The 19,274-nt window shown below is 36.7% G+C and overlaps 1 protein-coding gene across 10 annotated transcripts in view; it reads left to right on the forward strand.

Annotated features, from left to right (window-relative positions):
* The window catches only part of CNOT4 (CCR4-NOT transcription complex subunit 4), a 144,757-nt gene that overhangs the window by 55,667 nt on the left and 69,816 nt on the right, over positions 1-19,274 (forward strand). For all 10 annotated transcript variants that reach the window (XM_059073844.2, XM_059073845.2, XM_059073843.2 and 7 more), the window contains one exon: positions 5,652-5,917. In XM_059073844.2, the coding sequence (XP_058929827.1) occupies positions 5,744-5,917 (174 nt within the window). In that variant the 5' untranslated portion in view covers positions 5,652-5,743. The remainder of the gene's footprint in view (positions 1-5,651; positions 5,918-19,274) is intronic.

The raw sequence follows: 19,274 nt of genomic DNA on the forward strand, positions 1-19,274 counted from the left end.
AAAATATAAGCTGTGTGGTATTGTATGTAAATTTATTATAGGTTTTTAAAAAATGTTAGTTTATAGTTATATGTATATATTGAATTTATGGTTTTTATGGAAACTTAAGATGCTATTCTAGTTACCAAAGTGTGTGTGTGTATGTTTCATATCTATAAATACCTTTTCTCTTACGTATAATTATAGTGTACATATAATTTGGGGTGTATAATGTATTCAGGAATGTAATTTCTATGTAACTATTCAGTGGAATTGCATCATACACACATTTAACTTATCACAAATGCACTGCCACATTGGCAGAAAATTAAAGGATTAATTAAAGCAACCAAATACTTAAGTTTTTTCAAAAGTGCTGTTTATTACATATTGCATTTAAGTGTGTATAGTTATATTTTCATTTTTATTTTTATTGTAAAATATTTGTAACATAAAACTTGTCATTTTAAATATTTTTAAGCGTACAATTCAGTGGCATTAATTACATTCACAATGTTGCATAACCATCACCACTTTCTATTTCTAAAATCCTTTTTTATCATCCCAAACGGAAACTCTGTACTTATTAAACAAAAACTTCCCATTCTCCCTCCCCCTCCCAGCCTCTGTTCTGCTTTCTGTGTCAGTGAATTGCCTATTCGAGTTACCTCGTTATCAGTGGAATCATACAGTTTTTGTGACTGGCTTATTTTACTTAACATAATGTTTTTAAGGTTCATCCACATTGTACCATGTATCAGAATTTCATTCTTTTTGTGGCTGAATAACATTTCATTGTATGTATACACTACACTTTGTTTATCCGTTCATCTGTTGATGGACATGTTGGTTGTATTGTGAATAATTCTGCCATGAATATTTGTGTACAAGTATCTGTTCACATACTTCCTTTCAATTCTTTTGGTGTATCCCCAAAAGTGGAATTGCTGGATCAGATGCTAATTCCATGTTTAACTTTTTGAGGAACCACCAAACTGTTTTCCATAGCAGCTGCAGTTCTTGACATTTTATAGTGTTTTTTTCCTTTTCTTTTAATTTTTATTAGAGTTTAGTTGATTTACAATGTGTTAGTTTCAGGTGTATAGCAAAGTGAATCTGTTATACATATACATATATCCATTCTTTTTTAGATGCTTTTCCCATATAGGCCATTACAGAGTAATGAGTAGAGTTTCCTATGCTATACAGTAGTGGCCCTATGTTTTGGGTTTTTTTTTTTAACATCTTTATTGGAGTATAATTGCTTTACAATGTTGTGTTAGCTTCTGCTGTATAACAAAGTGAATCAGCTATATGTATACATATATCCCCATATCTCCTCCCTCTTGAGGCTCCCTCCCACCCTCCCTATCCCACTATAGTGTATTTTATACAAATCTTTTGAACAGTGTCCTATGTACAAAACCATGTATACAGCACTTTATGAGTGATAAGGAACTTTTGAGCATGATTTTGAGTGTATGATTTTTATTTTGTACACTTACTACATGGGAGGTTTTTGGTGATGCAGGAGCATTTTTATGTATGTCAGAATTTGTACTGTGCTCTCTGCTTACAATAGCCAGGACATGGAACCAACCTAAATGTCCATCCACAGATGAATGGATAAAGAAGATGTGGCACATATATACAGTGGAATATTACTCAGCCATAAAAAGAAATGAAATTGAGTTATTTGTAATGAGGTGGATGGACCTAGAGTCTGTCATACAGAGTGAAGTAAGTCAGAAAGAGAAAAACAAATACTGTATGCTAACGCATATATATGGAATCTTTTTTTTTTTTTTTAAAGGTACTGATGAACCTAGTTGCAGGGCAGGAATAAAGAGGTAGACATAGAGAATGGACTTGAGGACATGGGGTGGGAGGGGGAAGCTGGGGTGAAGTGAGAGTAGCGTCGACATATATACACTACCGAATGTAAAACAGTTAGATGGTGGGAAGCAGCTGCATAGCACAGAGAGATCCACTCGGGTGCTTTGCAATGACCTAGAGGGGTGGGGTAGGGAGGATGGGAGGGAGGCTCAAGAGGGAGGGGATATGGGGACATGTGTATGCATATGGCTGATTCGCTTTGTTGTGCGACAGAAACTAACACAGTATTGTGAAGCAATTATACTCCAATAAAGATCTATTAAAAAAAAAAAAAATGACCGCTTAGAGTTGAGCCCAAGAAAAGTCTGCCCCAACCAACACATGCTTGCTACTCTGCTCTCTGTCTCTGGCTCACTTGTAACCTGAAGTGGAGGACTGCCCTTCCCCCAGCTCATTGTGGTCCCCCCGCGCTGCCCTCCCCCCCGCCCCATTTCTGGGATTTGTAAGTAATAAATCTTGTAACTTAAAAAAAAAGAATTTATACTGTGTTGTGTTATTAGTTGCAGGTGATATAGAGAACAAAAACTTAGATAATGAAATAGAGATTTCCTGTAGACTTTATATTTTGAAAAAGTAATGTCACTTTTATTTTCAGGGCATTTGCACTATATACTGAAGAATATGCGACTGAGCCTTCAGTAATCATAACTTCTGTCTTACCATATTGGAAAGGACATGGGCTTTGAAGTTGGCAGTCTTACTTTTGCATTGTCTTTAACACCCCTCATTTTATTTGTTTATTTTTGAATTTTTATTGGAGTTTAGTTGATTTACAGTGTTGTGTTTCTGCTGTACAGCAAAGTGAATCTGTTACTCAGTTATACATATAACCACTCTTTTTTAGATTCTTTTCCCATATAGATCATTACGCAGTATTGAGTAGAGTTCCCTGTGCTATACAGTAGGTCCTTATTAGTTATCTATTTTTATACATAGTAGTGTGTATATGTCACTCCCAATCTCCCAATTTATCCCTCTCCCCCTTTCCCCCCTGGTAACCATAAGATTAAACCCCTCATTTTATATATGAGGAAACTGATAGTGGCAAAACTGGGTCTGCAGACTAGGATTCCTGAATTGTTTATAAATACATATACCATTTTTTTCTTTTAAAAAAACTTATATTTTGAAATAATTATAGGTTCATAAGAAGATATTTCATTTTATTTTTCTTCTAATTATTAACAAAAGTCAGATTTAATTTTCCTAAAAGAGATGAAAATAATTACTTTTTTTAAGTTTGGCCATTTGAATTGCAAAAATGTTTGTTGTAGCAATACAGATAATACAGATTTTCAAAATAAAATTTTGTCTTTTGTGATATGGATAACATTTTGGTGTATAACCTTCAATGTGCTTTATTTTCTTCGAGAAACAAATCAAATATATACACAGAGTTTTTATATTTACGTGGAAGTAATTATATATTTACGTTAGTCTCCAGTTTACTTTTACAAATTAAAAAATCCTATATAATAGACATCTTCTGATTCAACACACATCAACCTTACAGCTATATCATTATTTACTTAATGATTTGCCAACTGATGAATAGTTAACATTGTTTGCAGTTTTCTACTCTTACGAACAATGCTGCAAAACATATAGCAAAGTACTTGGTGCACATGTGTGAGTATTTATGTAAGATAGAGTCTAAGGTGGTTTAAGGGAGTGGTTAAAAGCACAGATGTGGGGCTAAGACTTCCTGGAATGAATCCAGGCTGCACCACTTAATAGCTGTGCACCTTAAGGCAAGGTACTCTTTGTGCTCCCTTTTCCCTTTGTAAAGAGGAGCTTAGATCAGTGATAATCTCTGCTTTGCGGGGAGACTAACTTTGACAGGCTGGTGGGGGAAAAATGCTACCTCACTGTTTACTAACTGAAGAGGTTGATCATCTTTTCATATGTTGTAATCATTTGTAATTCTTTTGTGAACTACTCATTGTACTCTGTTCTCATTTTTTCTTTTGACTTGTTTGCCTTTTAAAAATTGCTTGTAAGATTTCTTTATATATTCTGGATAGTGACTCTTGTATACAGTGAATATATCCTTTACTCTGTTGCTGCTTTACTCTGTTGCTTTGTCTGTTTTTTTCTTTTCACATTGCTAAGTTGATCATATCTATCTTTTATGAATTTCTATTTCTGCTTAGGAAGACTTTCTGTATCCCAAGATTTTTAAAAATTCTATTTCCTTCTAATACTTTAATAGTTTATTTCAATGTATAGCTCTTTAGACAGATCATATGGGATTTATTTTGATTGCAGTGTGAGATAGCTATATACTGTTTCTTTCTTAAAATGGATAGACCAGGATCCTGTTACTGCTTTTAAATTGGGTCCATCCTCGCCATATTGATTTGTTATATACCCCCCCACACACCTGTTTAAAATAAATTTATTTATTTATTTTTGGCTGCGTTGGGTCTTCTTTGCTGTGCATGGGCTTTCTCTAGTTGTGATGAGCAGGGGTTACTCTTCATTGCGGTGCGTGGGCTTCTCATTGCGGTGGCTTCTCTTGTTGCAGAGCACAGGCTCTAGGCGTGTGGGCTTCAGTAGTTGTGGTTCACGGGCTCAGTAGTTGTGGCTCACGGGCTCTAGAACACAGGCTCAGTAGCTGTGGCACACGGGCTTAGTTGCTCCGTGGCATGTAGGATCTTCTCAGACCAGGGCTCGAACCCATGTCCCCTGCATTGGCAGGCGGATTCTTAACCACTACGCCACCAGGGAAGCCCTTGTTATGTCCCTTTTATCAAATATTAAAATCTCATTGATTCGTGGTTCTGTTTATAGATTCTCTATTTAGTTTCTTTGGTCTTTTGTCTGTTTTTGTACCAATATCAAATTATTTGTTACTGTAGCTTTGTAGTACAGTTCAGTATCTGATAGTGCAGATCCCCACATTTCTTCCACAAGTTTCAAAGCATGTCTCGTGCATTTACTCTTTCATGTAAACTTTAGAATTAGTTTGTCAAATTATGTAAACAAACAAAATATCTCTATTATTTTGGCATAGTGTTTTAATTTAACAGTGACTTTAGCCTGAAAAATTTCAATTCTCCATAATCTAAAAAGATAAATTATTTAATTTTTAAAAAGACTTTGAGGCATGGAGGTCTATTTGTTCTCTTCCCCCTTTCTGTAGGCTTTTTGTAGCATTTCTATAATAAAAAGGAATATTTTAATTTTGTTTAATACGTGTATATTTTCCCAGAAGTGAATTTTTCATTAACATATTAATACATACCTAATTGTAAACAATTAGGTTCTATGGCATATTTTTTTCAGGTCTTATGTTTTCTGTGGTAATGGTTTGATATTAACGTGTAATTACAGGTAACTGAAACTGCTCTTCTTCATTAGTTTTATTTTGTAAATTAGGACACATTTTAGACTACTATAATACTCTTTTAGTTATGTGGCAGTATTACTACTAGCTTTTAGGTGAAAGGTAAGACAGTTTAGAGTATGTTTTAAGGTGAAGATGTTTCTGTATAGTATTTATTCCCCTAAAATATGCTATGATTAGTACTGGTTAGTATTAAATGTTTTAGCTTAAAAAAAGGAAGTTCTTTTCTGTTTCTGTTGAATCAAAAAATTTAACAACCTCACGCCTTTTATCTTGACATGAAGAATATACAGAATTCCATCTTGTGAGATAGCAAAAATTGATCTGATTAATATTTTTCAAATTTTTAATGAAATTTGATTCTTGATCGTTGAATATGCCATTTTTTTTCAGTAGTAAGCAGTACATTTTGTTTTTTCTTATGCAGGTCTTCGAAGTTCTACAGCTTAGTTCCTAGCGCTGAACCTCCTTCTCCCTTAAATTATTATAAACTTTTGCTGCTGTTTAATAAACGTGAAGATGTCTCGCAGTCCTGATGTGAAGGAAGACCCTGTGGAATGTCCTCTTTGCATGGAGCCCTTGGAGATAGATGATATCAACTTTTTCCCTTGCACCTGTGGCTACCAGATTTGCCGATTTTGTTGGCATCGAATTCGCACTGATGAAAATGGGCTTTGTCCTGCATGCAGAAAGGTAAATACTCCAAAATAACTTTGTGTTTAGTTTTTTTCCCCATGCCTATGAGTAAGTAGATTTAAAAGACTCTACAAACCTCAGATGAGATAATGTGTAGGGTTGTATTTTTAAGATTTAATGAAGTGGAAAGAACACTGCCCTGGGAGTCAGAGTCTTGGCTTTATTGTTAACTAAGTGTATGACCTTGGTGAAGTCACATAACCTCTCTGGTTGGCCTTAGTTTTCTTACCTGAGGAGATTGACAAGGTTGCTGGTGCTGGCTGTTTAATAGGATTAGGAGTAGAGAGAGGCAGTCAATTTAGATAGAATGGTGTGAAATTGGAAAAACACAATCAGTATTACATCTGGGGGGAAATTTGCTTTAGTGTTTTTTTTTTCGTTTGTTTGTTTGTTTGTTTGTTTTATGGTACTCGGGCTTCTCACCGTTGTGGCCTCTCCCGCTTCGGAGCACAGGCCCTGGACGCCCAGGCCCATTGGCCATGGCTCACGGGCCCAGCCACTCCGCGGCATGTGGGATCCTCCTGGACCAAGGCACAAACCCATGTCCCCTGCATCGGCAGGCGGACTCCCAACCACTGCGCCACCAGGGAAACTCTGCTTTAGTTTTCTAGTACAAAATAGTAGAGAAGTTTTGATGTTTACTAGAAAAGATCATGAGTTAAAATGAAAAGAGAAATCCTGGTTTAGTAGGTAATACTTACTCATTTGTTGATCCTTATGACAATCCTAGGCTGATAGTGCTATGCCTATTGTATGTTTAAGGAAACTAGGCCTTTTAAGTAACTTATTGAAGACATCTATGGGTAGTAGGTTTGGGGGTCAAATGCAAGTCCTTTGAATCCTTTCTAAATCTAAAAAATCTATGATTTTTAAAATAGTATTCTGGGGTTTCCCTGGTGGCACAGTGGTTGAGAGTCCGCCTCCTGATGCAGGGGACACGGGTTCGTGCCCCGATCCGGGAAGATCCCACATGCCGCGGGGCGGCTAGGTCCGTGAGCCATGACTGCTGAGCCTGCGTGTCTGGAGCCTGTGCTCCGCAACGGGAGAGGCCACAGCAGTGAGAGGCCCGCGTACCACCAAAAAAATAAATAAATAAAAAAAATAAAATAAAATAAAATAGTATTCTGGGTTTTGTTGTTTTTATAAGCAGATGCAGCAATTACAGTGTAGTAAGTGACCTATTAGGGTGAGTAGGATTGCTGCATCTCTGTTTTGAAGGACTTTGTTACCACATTAGGGATTAATGCAAATAGCTATTTTTTGCCTTATCTTTAATGTCTGTTTGTATGATTTTTTTTTTTTTTTTTTTTTTTTTTGTGGTACGCGGGCCTCTCACTGTTGTGGCCTCTCCCGTTGCGGAGCACAGGCTCCGGACGCGCAGGCCCAGCGGCCATGGCTCACGGGCCCAGCCGCTCGGCGGCATGTGGGATCTTCCCGGACCGGGGCACAAACCCGCGTCCCCTGCATCGGCAGGCGGATTCTCAGCCACTGCGCCACCAGGGAAGCCCTGTTTGTATGATTTTAACTTTCTATTGTTAACCCATTCAAAGAGCTCTTGGTTCATTATTACCAAATTTTGAGAATTGGAAATGTATTTTAGATACCTAGATTATTTTTTAAAAAAATAATATCTCAGGAGGCAATGCATTGTCCAGTTGTTTTTTTTTAATCTAGTGGGTAGTTAACGTATATCATATGAATGAAAAAAGGTGAACTCTACTTAAATGTTAATTAATGTAGTTTATATATATATATATAAAAGTTATATAACAGTAGGTGTTTATAATGTATATATATATGTTTTTATATAGTTCATATACTTTAAGAATGTGAATGGAAAGGTAAATGAAAACGATAACATTAGCTTTTAAAATTTGTGTTAATGAATTTTAAAACATCAGTCGTAAGTTGTATTTTATTTTATTTTATTTGCTTTTCAGTTGTACTTTTTTTTTTTTTTTTTGCGGTACATGGGCCTCTCACTGCTGTGGCCTCTCCCGTTGTGGAGCACAGGCGCTCTGGAGGCGTAGGTTCAGCAGCCATGGCTCACAGGCCCAGCCGCTCCGTGGCATGTGGGATCTTCCCGGACCGGGGCACGAACCCGTGTCCCCTGCATCGGCAGGCGGATTCTCAACCACTGCGCCACCAGGGAATCCCCTCAGTTATATTTTAAAACTCAGTTCCCCATCATTCCATTAGAGGACAATTATATTGAACTATTATGTTGAAAGTGGTAACTTTCAGGATAACCTAAGACTGTTTGAGGAAATGGCAAAGAAATTCATTTCAGTTTTAAGGGATTACCTAGACTCACTTCAAATCCTTAGAAAGGGGAGCAAAAAATAGAAAAAAAATTTAAGATTAAAAACTAAACAGTAACTTCAGCAAAGCTGATTGTTAGTAAAAGGCTTCCTTTCTGGGAGGACTGGTGTGAGGAATCTGGACGACAGAAGGCCATTGGGATCAATTTAAAGAAAAAGTGTTAACTCAAAACATATTCAGGAGAAGACTGTTGAAAAAAGGAAATAATAGTGGCGCTTCAAGATCCTAGGAAAACTGTCAGTGTGGTTGGTTGAGTACAGAGACATTGGAGCAACTGTCCAACTTTTATGGTAGCAGATACAGATGCCCTCTAGTTGGAGCACTGATTATAAATTTAGGTCAGAGCCTTAAAGGGGATAGAAATACCCTGGAGGAACGAGGACCTCCTATGCTCAGAAGATGAACTATTAACATACCCTTTTGAGCTGTTTTTTCTCTCTGTGGTCACAAAAAACATCCTGCAGCAAACAAATAGCATTTTATAGACTGGTTGACAGAGTTCTTACATGTGCAACAACCAAGAATCAATAGGTATTTCAGGAAAGCTAACATTATGGAAGGGAAGCACAAAAATCAGTATATAGAAGAATCTAACATAAGTAAGCAAACAGAAAGAAACTTTTTCAAGTGTCATTGGTACCTCTCAAAGAGGTAAGAGAGAATGACATATTTATGTAGAAGGAACATTTTTTTTAAAAAACAGAGATCTTCAAAATGAACAATCTTATAGATAGGTTGAAGAAAAGAATGTGAACACAGTTCAAGAGCAAATTAACGAGTTGGAAGATTGTGCTGAGTATTTTTTTGCGGGGTATGGTGCAGAAAGATAAAAAATAGAAAGCATGAAAGAAAAGTTAAGCAATGTAAAAGAGAGATCTACTGGTTCTAATCTCTGCTAAGAAGTTTTAGAAGCAGTGAGCTAAGAATGGATCAGAAGAAATAATGAAAGAACTAAGAGAAGAAAATTACTCACTATGAAAAGCAGTTGTCCTCACATTAGAAGGGTTCTGTAAGTATGAAGCAAGATGACTGAAAAATATCAACATCTATTTACGTAATTGTGGGATTTTAGAATATCTAGAATAAAGACAAAGTTCTGAAAGTCCATGAGAGAAAAATACATAGATCACAAAGGAACAAGAATAAAACTGATGGCAGTGTTTTTGTTTTACAATCATAGAAAAGAGAACACAAATGAAAAATTTGTTTTTCCAAATTTTTGAGTGAAAATAAGTTTTAATGAAGAATTCTCAATTTCATTCAGATTTGAAAGCATAATAAAACATTTTACAGACATACAAAGATTAATCAGATTTAATATCCACTATACAATACCAGTTGAAAAGTTGAGGATGACTGCAAGATTTTGAACTGAGCAACTAGAAGTAGAGAATGGCCATTAATTGAGATGGGGAAGACTGCATCTTCTAGGAATAGGGTTTTTGAGAAGATCAGGAACTTGGTTTTAAACATGTTAAGTTTGAGATTCCTATTAGAGACTTAAATGGAGATATTGACTAGACAGGTGAATGTTCAAGTTTGGTTTGGGCGTGGAGATATAAATTTGGGAGTTAATCAATATATAGAATATTTTTATAAATTAATGACACTGGATGAAATCACAGAGAGGGTCAGTGGAAATAATGAGAGATTGTCTAAGGATGAACACCGAGGCTCTCCAACATTTATAGGAAGAAAAGAAAAAAAAATCCAGATTAAAGAAATATGAGACAACCTCCTTTTGGGTCTCCAAGTTAGAATCTTTACCTATTATTGTTAATAGTCAGACCAGGAGTTATTTTTGTTTTTGTTTTTTAATTTCTTGTTGACTTAATATCCACAACTCTTAGAACCTCTCCTTAGTCTCTTAACTACCAGACTTTGCTCATACCTGTCTCATGGCATGGGTCATGGAAGGCAGACAGTGCAGGACACACAAAGTCTTGGAATCTGGCTTAGCTTTGCTAGAGAGTGCTGAACACACATAATTATGAAGCTGCCCATCTCAGTCAGGGACCAGCAAATCTTTACATCTCTGGAGCCCAGCCTCAGTGATTGTGTTAACATAGAAGGAAAGCACAAGTGTTTCTGGAGAGGACCATGAAGCTACAATTTAGATACAGCCCAACCCTGAAGGGAGAAGCCTGTAGAAGGCATTCTGTGAGATGTCAAATTGAGATGATTTAAATAAACTTGGAGATGCAGGTGGCGCTAGTTGAAGCCAGCTCCTGATTTTGGCTCACAAGATGAAACCTGTCTGTTTGCAGAAAGGGCCTCTTTTGTTTTAATAGCTTTGAAAAGCAGAGAGCGAGGCAGGTTTTAAAAACATTTGAAGTTGAATGTTTCTCTTTGGTCCTAGTTGCTGAGCCTAGTGGGGTCAAAAGGACCTTAGTTCTTCCCTAAACAGGTGCAGGTCATTCCTTAGACTGCCTTTGCATGTCCTTTTAGTGCAGCATGTCTGAGAAAAATATCTGGTGGAAACAGCAGATGTGGGAACATGGGTGGTTTACTGATGTAGCACCATACAACATTGGCTTACATGGAAATTAGAGACTGGCCAAGAAAATGAAAACTTCAACAAGGGTATTATTTTCACCTCAGAAATAATAGAAAATATTGAATCTGTGAAACAAGAACAGTATGGTATAAAAAATTCAGTGAATAAGAAACAGTTATTGAAAATTAAAATATGATAGCAGAAGTAACTCAAGCAAAGAGTTGGAAGATGAAGTTGAGATGATCTCTTAACAAGTAGTGCAAAAAGGCAAAGGAGAATGTTTGAGAGAAGAGATAACTTTTATTTGAGGATCCGTCCAGGAGGTCACATAACAAATAAGTTAGTATTCTAGAAAGAGATCACAATGATACAGAGGAAAATTGTCTTCAATAATATATGATTGAAGAATATTCCCAGGACCAAAGGACATATTTTCAGATTAAAAAGGCACCAAAGAATATGAAAACATTAATTCAAAAAGATATATGCACTGTTATGTTCCTTGTGGTATTATTTACAGTAACAAGATATGAAAACAACCTAAGTGTCCATCAGTGGATGAATGATAAAGAAGATGTGTATTCCACACACTGGAATACTACTCAGCCATCAAAAAGGTGGAATCTTGCCATTTGTGACAGCATGGATGGACCTTGAAGGGTCCATGCTAAGTGAAATAAGTCAGATGGAGAAAGACAAATACTGTATGATTTCACTCATATGTGGAATATACAAACAAAACAAAATAAAGGAACAAACCAAATAAAAACAAACACAGAGAACAGAGTAGTGGTTACCAGAGGGGAAGGGGCGGAGGGGGAGAGTGAAATAGATAAAGGGCATCAACTGTTTGGTGACAGATAGAAACTAAATTTTTGGTGGTGAGCACGCTGTAGGGTACATAAAAGTAGAAATATAATGTTGTACACATGAAACTTACAGAAGGTTATAAACCAGTGTTACCTCAAAAAAAACAAAACCAAACCACCAAAAAGCAAAAACGCCTGTCAAGTGCCAGGCACAAACTTTTATTTTTAAGTATCAAAATACCAAAGAGAAAGAAGTTCTACAGGTTTCCAAAGAGGAAGAAGTAGGTTGCACATGAAAGATCAGGAATCAGTCATTTCAGACTTTTCTAAATCAAGTCTTAAAGCTAGAAGACACTTCTGAAGGAGATTTATTTTCATTTTAGAACTCTGTATCTGCTTTACTGTTAATTAAGTATGAGGGAGTTATGAAAAGACATTTTCAGATCTGAAAGTTCTCAAAAATATTTTACCTTCTGTGCATTCTTTCTCAGAAATTTACTAGAGGATATGCCCCATCAATATAAAGGAATGAAGAAGAGAAAAAAAATACATGGGATAGAGGAAATAGGTAATCAAACATAGGCAAGAAGCAGTGGGATTTCTTGGATGATGGGGAAAGATGAAAGATGTGACCTGTAGAGGGCAGTTAATTCAGAATGTGGCAAATCAAAAAGCTCCAAGGGGAATCTCTACAAAAGGATCAAAATGAAAGAATACTTGGTGTTTTTAAAGAGAAATGTCTTGTGAAGCCATTTCAACAATTGGAGGAGATTTGATGGTTGAATTAGTAATAAACACATAGAGATCTAATTAGACAAAACACAGTTATTAACTCTACGGGAAACAAAAACTTGTACAGAAAAGGAAAAGTAATCATATTATACTGCAATGGCTCAGATATAAAGTATGGGTTGAGATTTATTTTTTTTTCCATATAGATATCTTGTTACTGCATCTTTTGTAGAAAAGACTACCCCTTTACTTTTGAATGGTTTTGGACTCTCATGAAAATCAGTTGCTCATAAATGTGTCGGTCTATTTCTAGAGTCTGTATCTCATCCACTGATGATTATGTCTATCTTTTTGTCAATACCATACTGTCTTGACTACTCTAAATCTTCAAATCTGTTTTAATAAAAACTTTCAAATTTGTTATTCTTTTTAGAATTTATTCTGTATATCTGAACCTTAGCCTTTCCACTTAAGTTTTTTAATTAGCTTGTCATTTTGTGCAAAAAGCCTACTGGAATTTTGATTGAGTTGCATTGAATAGGCAGGTCAATTTGAGGAAAAATGACATCTTGAAAATGTTGACTCATATAGGTCATGAATAAGTTTTATCTTTCCATTTTTCTAGGTTTTAAACATTTCAGAAACAATGTTCTGTAGTTTTCATATACAGAGTACAGCATGTTTTATTTGCCTGTAACTATTTTTTTTTGGGGGGGGGGGAGTGGTTTGTTTTTTTTTTTTTTTTTTTTGGCCGTGCCACACGGCATGTGGGATCCCAGCTCCCTCACCAGGGATCAAACCTGTGCCCCTTGCAGTGGAAGGGTGGTGTCCCAACCACTGGACCACCAGGGAAGTCCCTGTGTTTTTTGAGCTTTGGCACATGATACTGTTTTTAAAATTCCATTTTCCAGTTGTTCATTGTCATTATGTAGAATAATTGATTTTTGTTAAATAGATTCATTAGGATTTTCTAAATAGATGATCACATCTTCTGTGGATAAAGACAGTTTTATTTCTTTCCAACCTTTATTTCTTTAAATTGTTTTTCTTGCCTTATTGTAGTGGGTAAGCCCTATACTATAACCTTGGATAAAAGTGGGAAGAACATATATCCTTGTTTGTTCCCAGTCTTAGTGAGAAGACGTTGAGTATTTCACTATTAAGTATGTCACTGTTTTTTTGTAGATGGTCCTTATCAGGTTGCGGAAGTTTGCTTTTATTCTTTGCCTACAGATATTTTTTATCATGAGTGGGTGTTGCATTTTATCCAATGTCTTTTCTGCTTCTATTGAGATGATCATGTGTTATCTCCTTTGTTCTGTAGAAACTAATTTAGGTTGATTTTTTTTGTGTGTGGTATGTGGGCCTCTCACTGTTGGGGCCTCTCCCATTGCGGAGCACAGGCTCCCGATGCACAGGCTCAGCGGCCATGGCTCACGGCCCAGTTGCTCCGCGGCATGTGGGATCTTCCCGGACCGGGGCACGAACCCGTGTCCCCTGCATTGGCAGGTGGACTCTCAACCACTGCGCCACCAGGGAAGCCCTAGGTTGATTTTTTTAATCAACCTTCCCTCCCAAGGGTAAATCTCATTTGATCATGATGTATTATCCTTTTTATTTTCAATTTGCTAATATTTTCAGGAGGAGTTTTGCATCTGTGTCATGAGAGGTATTTATCTGGGGCTTTCTTTTATATTGTTTTTAGATTTGGTACCAAAGAAATACTGGTTTCAGGAAATGTTTCCTCCTCTATATTCTGAAAGAGTACATGTGACTGATATTCTTTTTTATTTCCTCCCTAAATTCATTGTTTACACTCACTCTATCAGGGTGTTTTCAGGAGGGCTGTTATGAAAACTGGCTACCACAGAATTCCTGTATGTAGATTTCTGGAATTCTTTTTGTACTAGTTACCCCTTTGTGGTATTTTGCCCCATAAATTTCAGTTGCCTCAACCTCTTCAAATTTTGAACACTGTCCCCCTCTGCTCGTTGTGACCATTGGACCCAGTGCCAAGGTCCAATGAGTGCCAGAAGAGCAGAAAACTGGGACACTTGTGGTTTTCATCTGTCTTCTTTCTTTTCTCTCAGAGGTCGTAGACCTGCTGTTCACTGTCTGTGTTGTTCAGTGTCTGAAAACAGTTATTTCATATATTTTGTCTAGTTTTCTAGTTGTTTATGCTGGTAGCCCTAGTCTGTTACCATCTAATCTGCCATGGCTGGAGGGCAAAGTGTATAAATAATATTTGAACTTCATAATAATGTAATTGTGACCCTTGACCTAACCAAAATTAGGATGGAAGGTTGGAAAGTGGGTTTGGAATGTATGGTTAGGCTGACTGAAAGAAATCTAAATCTTCAATTTACATAATGTAATAATATTTAATACTGAAAAATCAGGAAGTAGCAATACAAGCATGTTATTTAATGATGTGATAGTAAATGACTAAAGAATCATCTAAAAGAATAAACAGATTGTTTTTAGGGGGAGGCAGCTGTTGAGGGCGAGGAAGGATATGGGGAACTGCTCTTTTTCCTAATAAACCTTGTAGAACTGTTTGACTAGGAACACATATAAGAAAAATATTAGTGAAACTAGGGGAAAAAAGATAGAGTGGACAAATGGAAATCATAGGAAAGAAAGTATAATAGTACTGATATTAGTTAGTCATAATTAAATTCAAGATCAAACACATTTTAAAAAGATAAAGAGGATATTTTTCTTACTGATGAAAGGTCCCCTAAAGTCATAAAACTTTTATTTACTTAACAGAGCTAAGAAGTATATTGAGCTGATGTAAATACCAGGAGAAACTGCACCCACATGCATAATGGAGAGACTTCTAATTTCTGTATTTTAGAAATATATGAAGTACACAATAAAAAGGAAATGGAAAATTTGATTAACAGTTAGCAAGCGTATGTGTTTGTGCATGCACACAACTCTGTACAAATAAATTTGTACACAACTTTAAAATACAGGTATAGGGCTTCCCTCATGGCGCAGTGGTTGAGAATCCGCCTGCCGATGCAGGGGACACGGGTTCGTGCCCCGGTCTGGGAAGATCCCACATGCCGCAGAGCGGCTGGGTCTGTGAGCCATGGCCACTGAGCCCGCGCGTCCAGAGCCTGTGCTCTGCAAAGGGAGAGGCCACAACAGTGAGAGGCCCCGCGTACCACACACACAAAAAAATAATTAATTAATTAAAAAAATAAAATAATACAGGTATAGTGGGCACAAAAATTGACTGTTAGGCCACGGTGGATATATTAATCAGTTCCAGAAAGTAGAACTCACTTGTGTATTTCTATCTATTCTTCTTGGGGTTTGTAGGGCTTCTTAAATCTGTGGATTTGGTGAGTTTCATTAGTTCTGGAAAAAATTAAGCTGTTATCTCTTCAGCTGTTGCATTTATGCTCTCTCCTCTCTTTCTGAGACACTGATTAAATATTTTCCAGATCTTTTCACTATCTGCCATGTCTTTTAATCTCTTTTCTGTTTCTTTCTTTCTCTTCCTTTCATGCATTAATGGATGATCTCTTCTGATCAATCAGAATTTTTTTTTTTAGGTCTAGTCTACTGAGTTTTAAAATTTTGCCATTGTGTTTTCCATTTCTAGAAGTAACATTTGTTCTTTTTTAATACTTGATTTTTTTTTTTTTTTTTTTTTTTTTTTGCGGTATGCGGGCCTCTCACTGTTGTGGCCTCTCCCGTTGTGGAGCACAGGCTCTGGACGCACAGGCCTAGCGGCCATGGCTCACGGGCTTAGTTGCTCCGCGGCATGTGGGATCTTCCCGGACCAGGGCACGAACCCGTGTCTCCTGCATCGGCAGGCGGATTCTCAACCACTGCGCCACCAGGGAAGCCCAATACTTGATTTTTTTAAAAGCTTTTTATACCATGCAGATATTTTCAAGTTTGTCATATATTTGTTTAAACAGATTAGAATTATTGTTTTAAAATCTGTCCAATAATTCCAGAAGCTGAAGTCTTGTGAGGGATGTTTCTGTTGGTTGTTGTTCATGTTGTTTTATTTCTTTATGTGATTTGTTGTCTGTATCTGCTTTGTGGTTGTCATTGAATTATTTGTAGGGTTCTCCAAGGCCCAAGATGAATTTGCCCTCCTATAGAGAGGCTTTGATTTGGCTTCTGCTGGATCCTGTAAACATTGCCATTAGGGATGCCTTAATAAAGGTCTTCACTCTGGCCAACCATAAAGGTCTTTTGTTCTCCTGGGTGCACATCTTCCCTGGGATTGGTGTCAACTTCTCTAGGATGGTTTTCTTCTACACCCTTTTCCTTTTTTCTTATCTTGTACTGACCTCTGTGTAGTTTGTACTTACCCTGAGACAAAATGAGTTCTTTGAGGGTGGGCTGGGTCTCAGCTTAATGTGGGAGTGATCTCCCCCAAAATTCTTCACCTTGATTTGGCCTTGGACTTTTAATGCTGTCCCTCTTCCCCCATTTGTTCCTCTCTCCCATTTGTTGTTACTCAGACTTTCCACTTATCTCTCTGGGTTTTGACTTTTATCCAAAAATTGTCTTGGGACTTCCCCACTGCAGATCATTATTGTTTTTAAGATGTTGGTTAGAAAAAAGTTTTATACAGTATTTTTCATTGTCTTTAGCAAGAGGAAGAGATAAAGCTGTAAATGCATTAATTAGGAAATGAAGAACAAAGATAGATGAACTTATTTCCAGGTTAAGAAACCAGAAAAAGAATAAACATTGTGACAGTAGAAAGTAGGGATTACGTAGAATTTAGTGAAATAGGAAAAAAAGCAATATTTCAGTAAAGGTTAGAGCTGGTTCTTTGAAACAATGAATAAAATAAAGTCCTGGTGGGCTTCCCTGGTGGCGCAGTGGTTGAGAGTCCGCCTGCCGATGCAGGGGATACGGGTTTGTGCCCCGGTCCGGGAGGATCCCACATGCCGCGGAGCGGCTGGGCCCGTGAGCCATGGCCACTGGGCCTGCGCGTCCGGAGCCTGTGCTCCGCGGCGGGAGAGGCCACGGCAGTGAGAGGCCCGCGTACCACAAAAAATAAAAAAATAAAAAAAAATAAAATAAAGTCCTGGTAAGTCTGATCAGAAAATAAAACAAGACACATGTAAATACACATGTAAATTAGGAATAAAAGTGGAAACATAACTACACATATGAAAGGAATTAAATGATTACATTAGAGACTATAAACCATCTTAATTAGTAGTTTGGCAATTTGTTGACAAATTAACACTATTAGAAATATTTTTCACATTAAAAATGTTTCTCCACAGGTGTCCTATTTAACACTAGTTTGTAACATGCAGTAGTACCTTTAAAGAAAAAATTTTCACTTGTAATTTTTATTTGATCCTCTATTCCTAGAAAATTAGGTTTAACCTATCTGTTTCAGTCAAAAAGTAGACCAGATATATTTTTCTTTATATTCATTTTTAGTACTATTACTAGCTTTGTGGGTCACGGTCTCTTTCTGCTGCTATTCAAATTATGTGTTTTCATATCCCATCTTTAATCTACCTCCCTTCCTCATCTACTATATTAGCTTATTAATTTTCTATTATTGGATTTGTAGAGTAGGTTTTTAAGGTGGTGTGTGTGTGGAGGAGGAACCATCATGGAATTCATGGTAAACTAATTTGTTCTTCTGTGTTGGTATCTTTCTGTATTGGTATGTGTAATATATCACTATGTAGCAGTTATATTCCAATAAAGTTGACTTAAAGTTGACTTTGAAGCCTTATGGAAGTATATTTCCATAGAAAAAACTTGGAATAACATAGAAGAAGATTGGGGTAACCAGTGTTATATACTCAACATGGTGGTACGTCAGTAATATACTTGAAGAGAATTGATACTGCAACCCAATTTTTGGTAATTGTCATTCTCCATTTTTTTTTTGGTGTGTATATGCATTTTTATTCTTTTGGCATTTATATTACTTTGCATCATCTTTTATCAGGATTTTACAGTGTCAGAGATTGTTAGCAAAGAAAATAACCAGAGTGCTTGTCAAATCCTTCATGTTTTCAGAAGAGTTAAAAGTTACATCAGTGTTTTTCAGACTATCTCTGTTGCAGAACCAGATTTTTTATATCCCCCGCCCCATAGTCTGTTGGTGACTGATGCAGGGTCCTATTAAGCATGCCTAGTACCCAGCTTGTGTCATGTGATTTACCACCTAAGTTCAATAACAACCACACAGATAACTATCTTATTCTTCAGAGCCCACTGATAATGTACTTGAATGTTGTGGCAATGTTAAGTTGCTATAAAAGTTTCCAAATGCTTTTTCTCAATTTTTATACTTCTCTTATCATGGGCTGGTAAGATTCAGTGCATGGATTAGACTTTGAAATGGAACTAGGAACAATCTGTATGCTTGTGCCACTTAGGGAGTAGACTATCACCACTATAGATGTTAGTGAAGGGCAACAGCTTTCAAATAAACTTAATGATAAATGCTCCAAAAGGAGCTACCCAGAAATCCTGTGGTAGAAAATAACTTTTCCATGTGCAAAGGAAAATTTTAAATGATCTTGTGGAAAGATATTTTAAGTGGTTTGTATGTAGTTCATTTTTATACTTGTGCCCATATAGCTTTGAATGGCTTCATGGGATTAAAATGATCCAGGCAGATAGATTAAGATTTGAAAGGAGATAATATAGGTACAGAAGGGTGAGTGTAAAGAGAGAAAAATTTAAATTGGGAAGATTACGTCATTGATTGAAGAATTGAATTTATTGTAATAGATCCTTAACCATTTGGTTCCTCAAATTAAAATGTAAGAACACTTTGAAATAAGTTTGCTTTTATTTTAAAGATGGTATCCAATTCTTTTATTTATTTATTTATTTATTTTTGGCTGCGTTGGGTCTTTGTTGCTGTGCGCGGGCTTTCTCTAGTTGTGGTGAGCGGGAGCTACTCTTCGTTGTGGTGCGCGGGCTTCTCATTGTGGTGGCTTCTCTTGTTGCGGAGCACGGGCTCTAGGCA

The sequence above is a fragment of the Kogia breviceps genome, chromosome 9 (genome assembly GCF_026419965.1).
Source record: "Kogia breviceps isolate mKogBre1 chromosome 9, mKogBre1 haplotype 1, whole genome shotgun sequence".
Taxonomy (NCBI): domain Eukaryota; kingdom Metazoa; phylum Chordata; class Mammalia; order Artiodactyla; family Physeteridae; genus Kogia; species Kogia breviceps.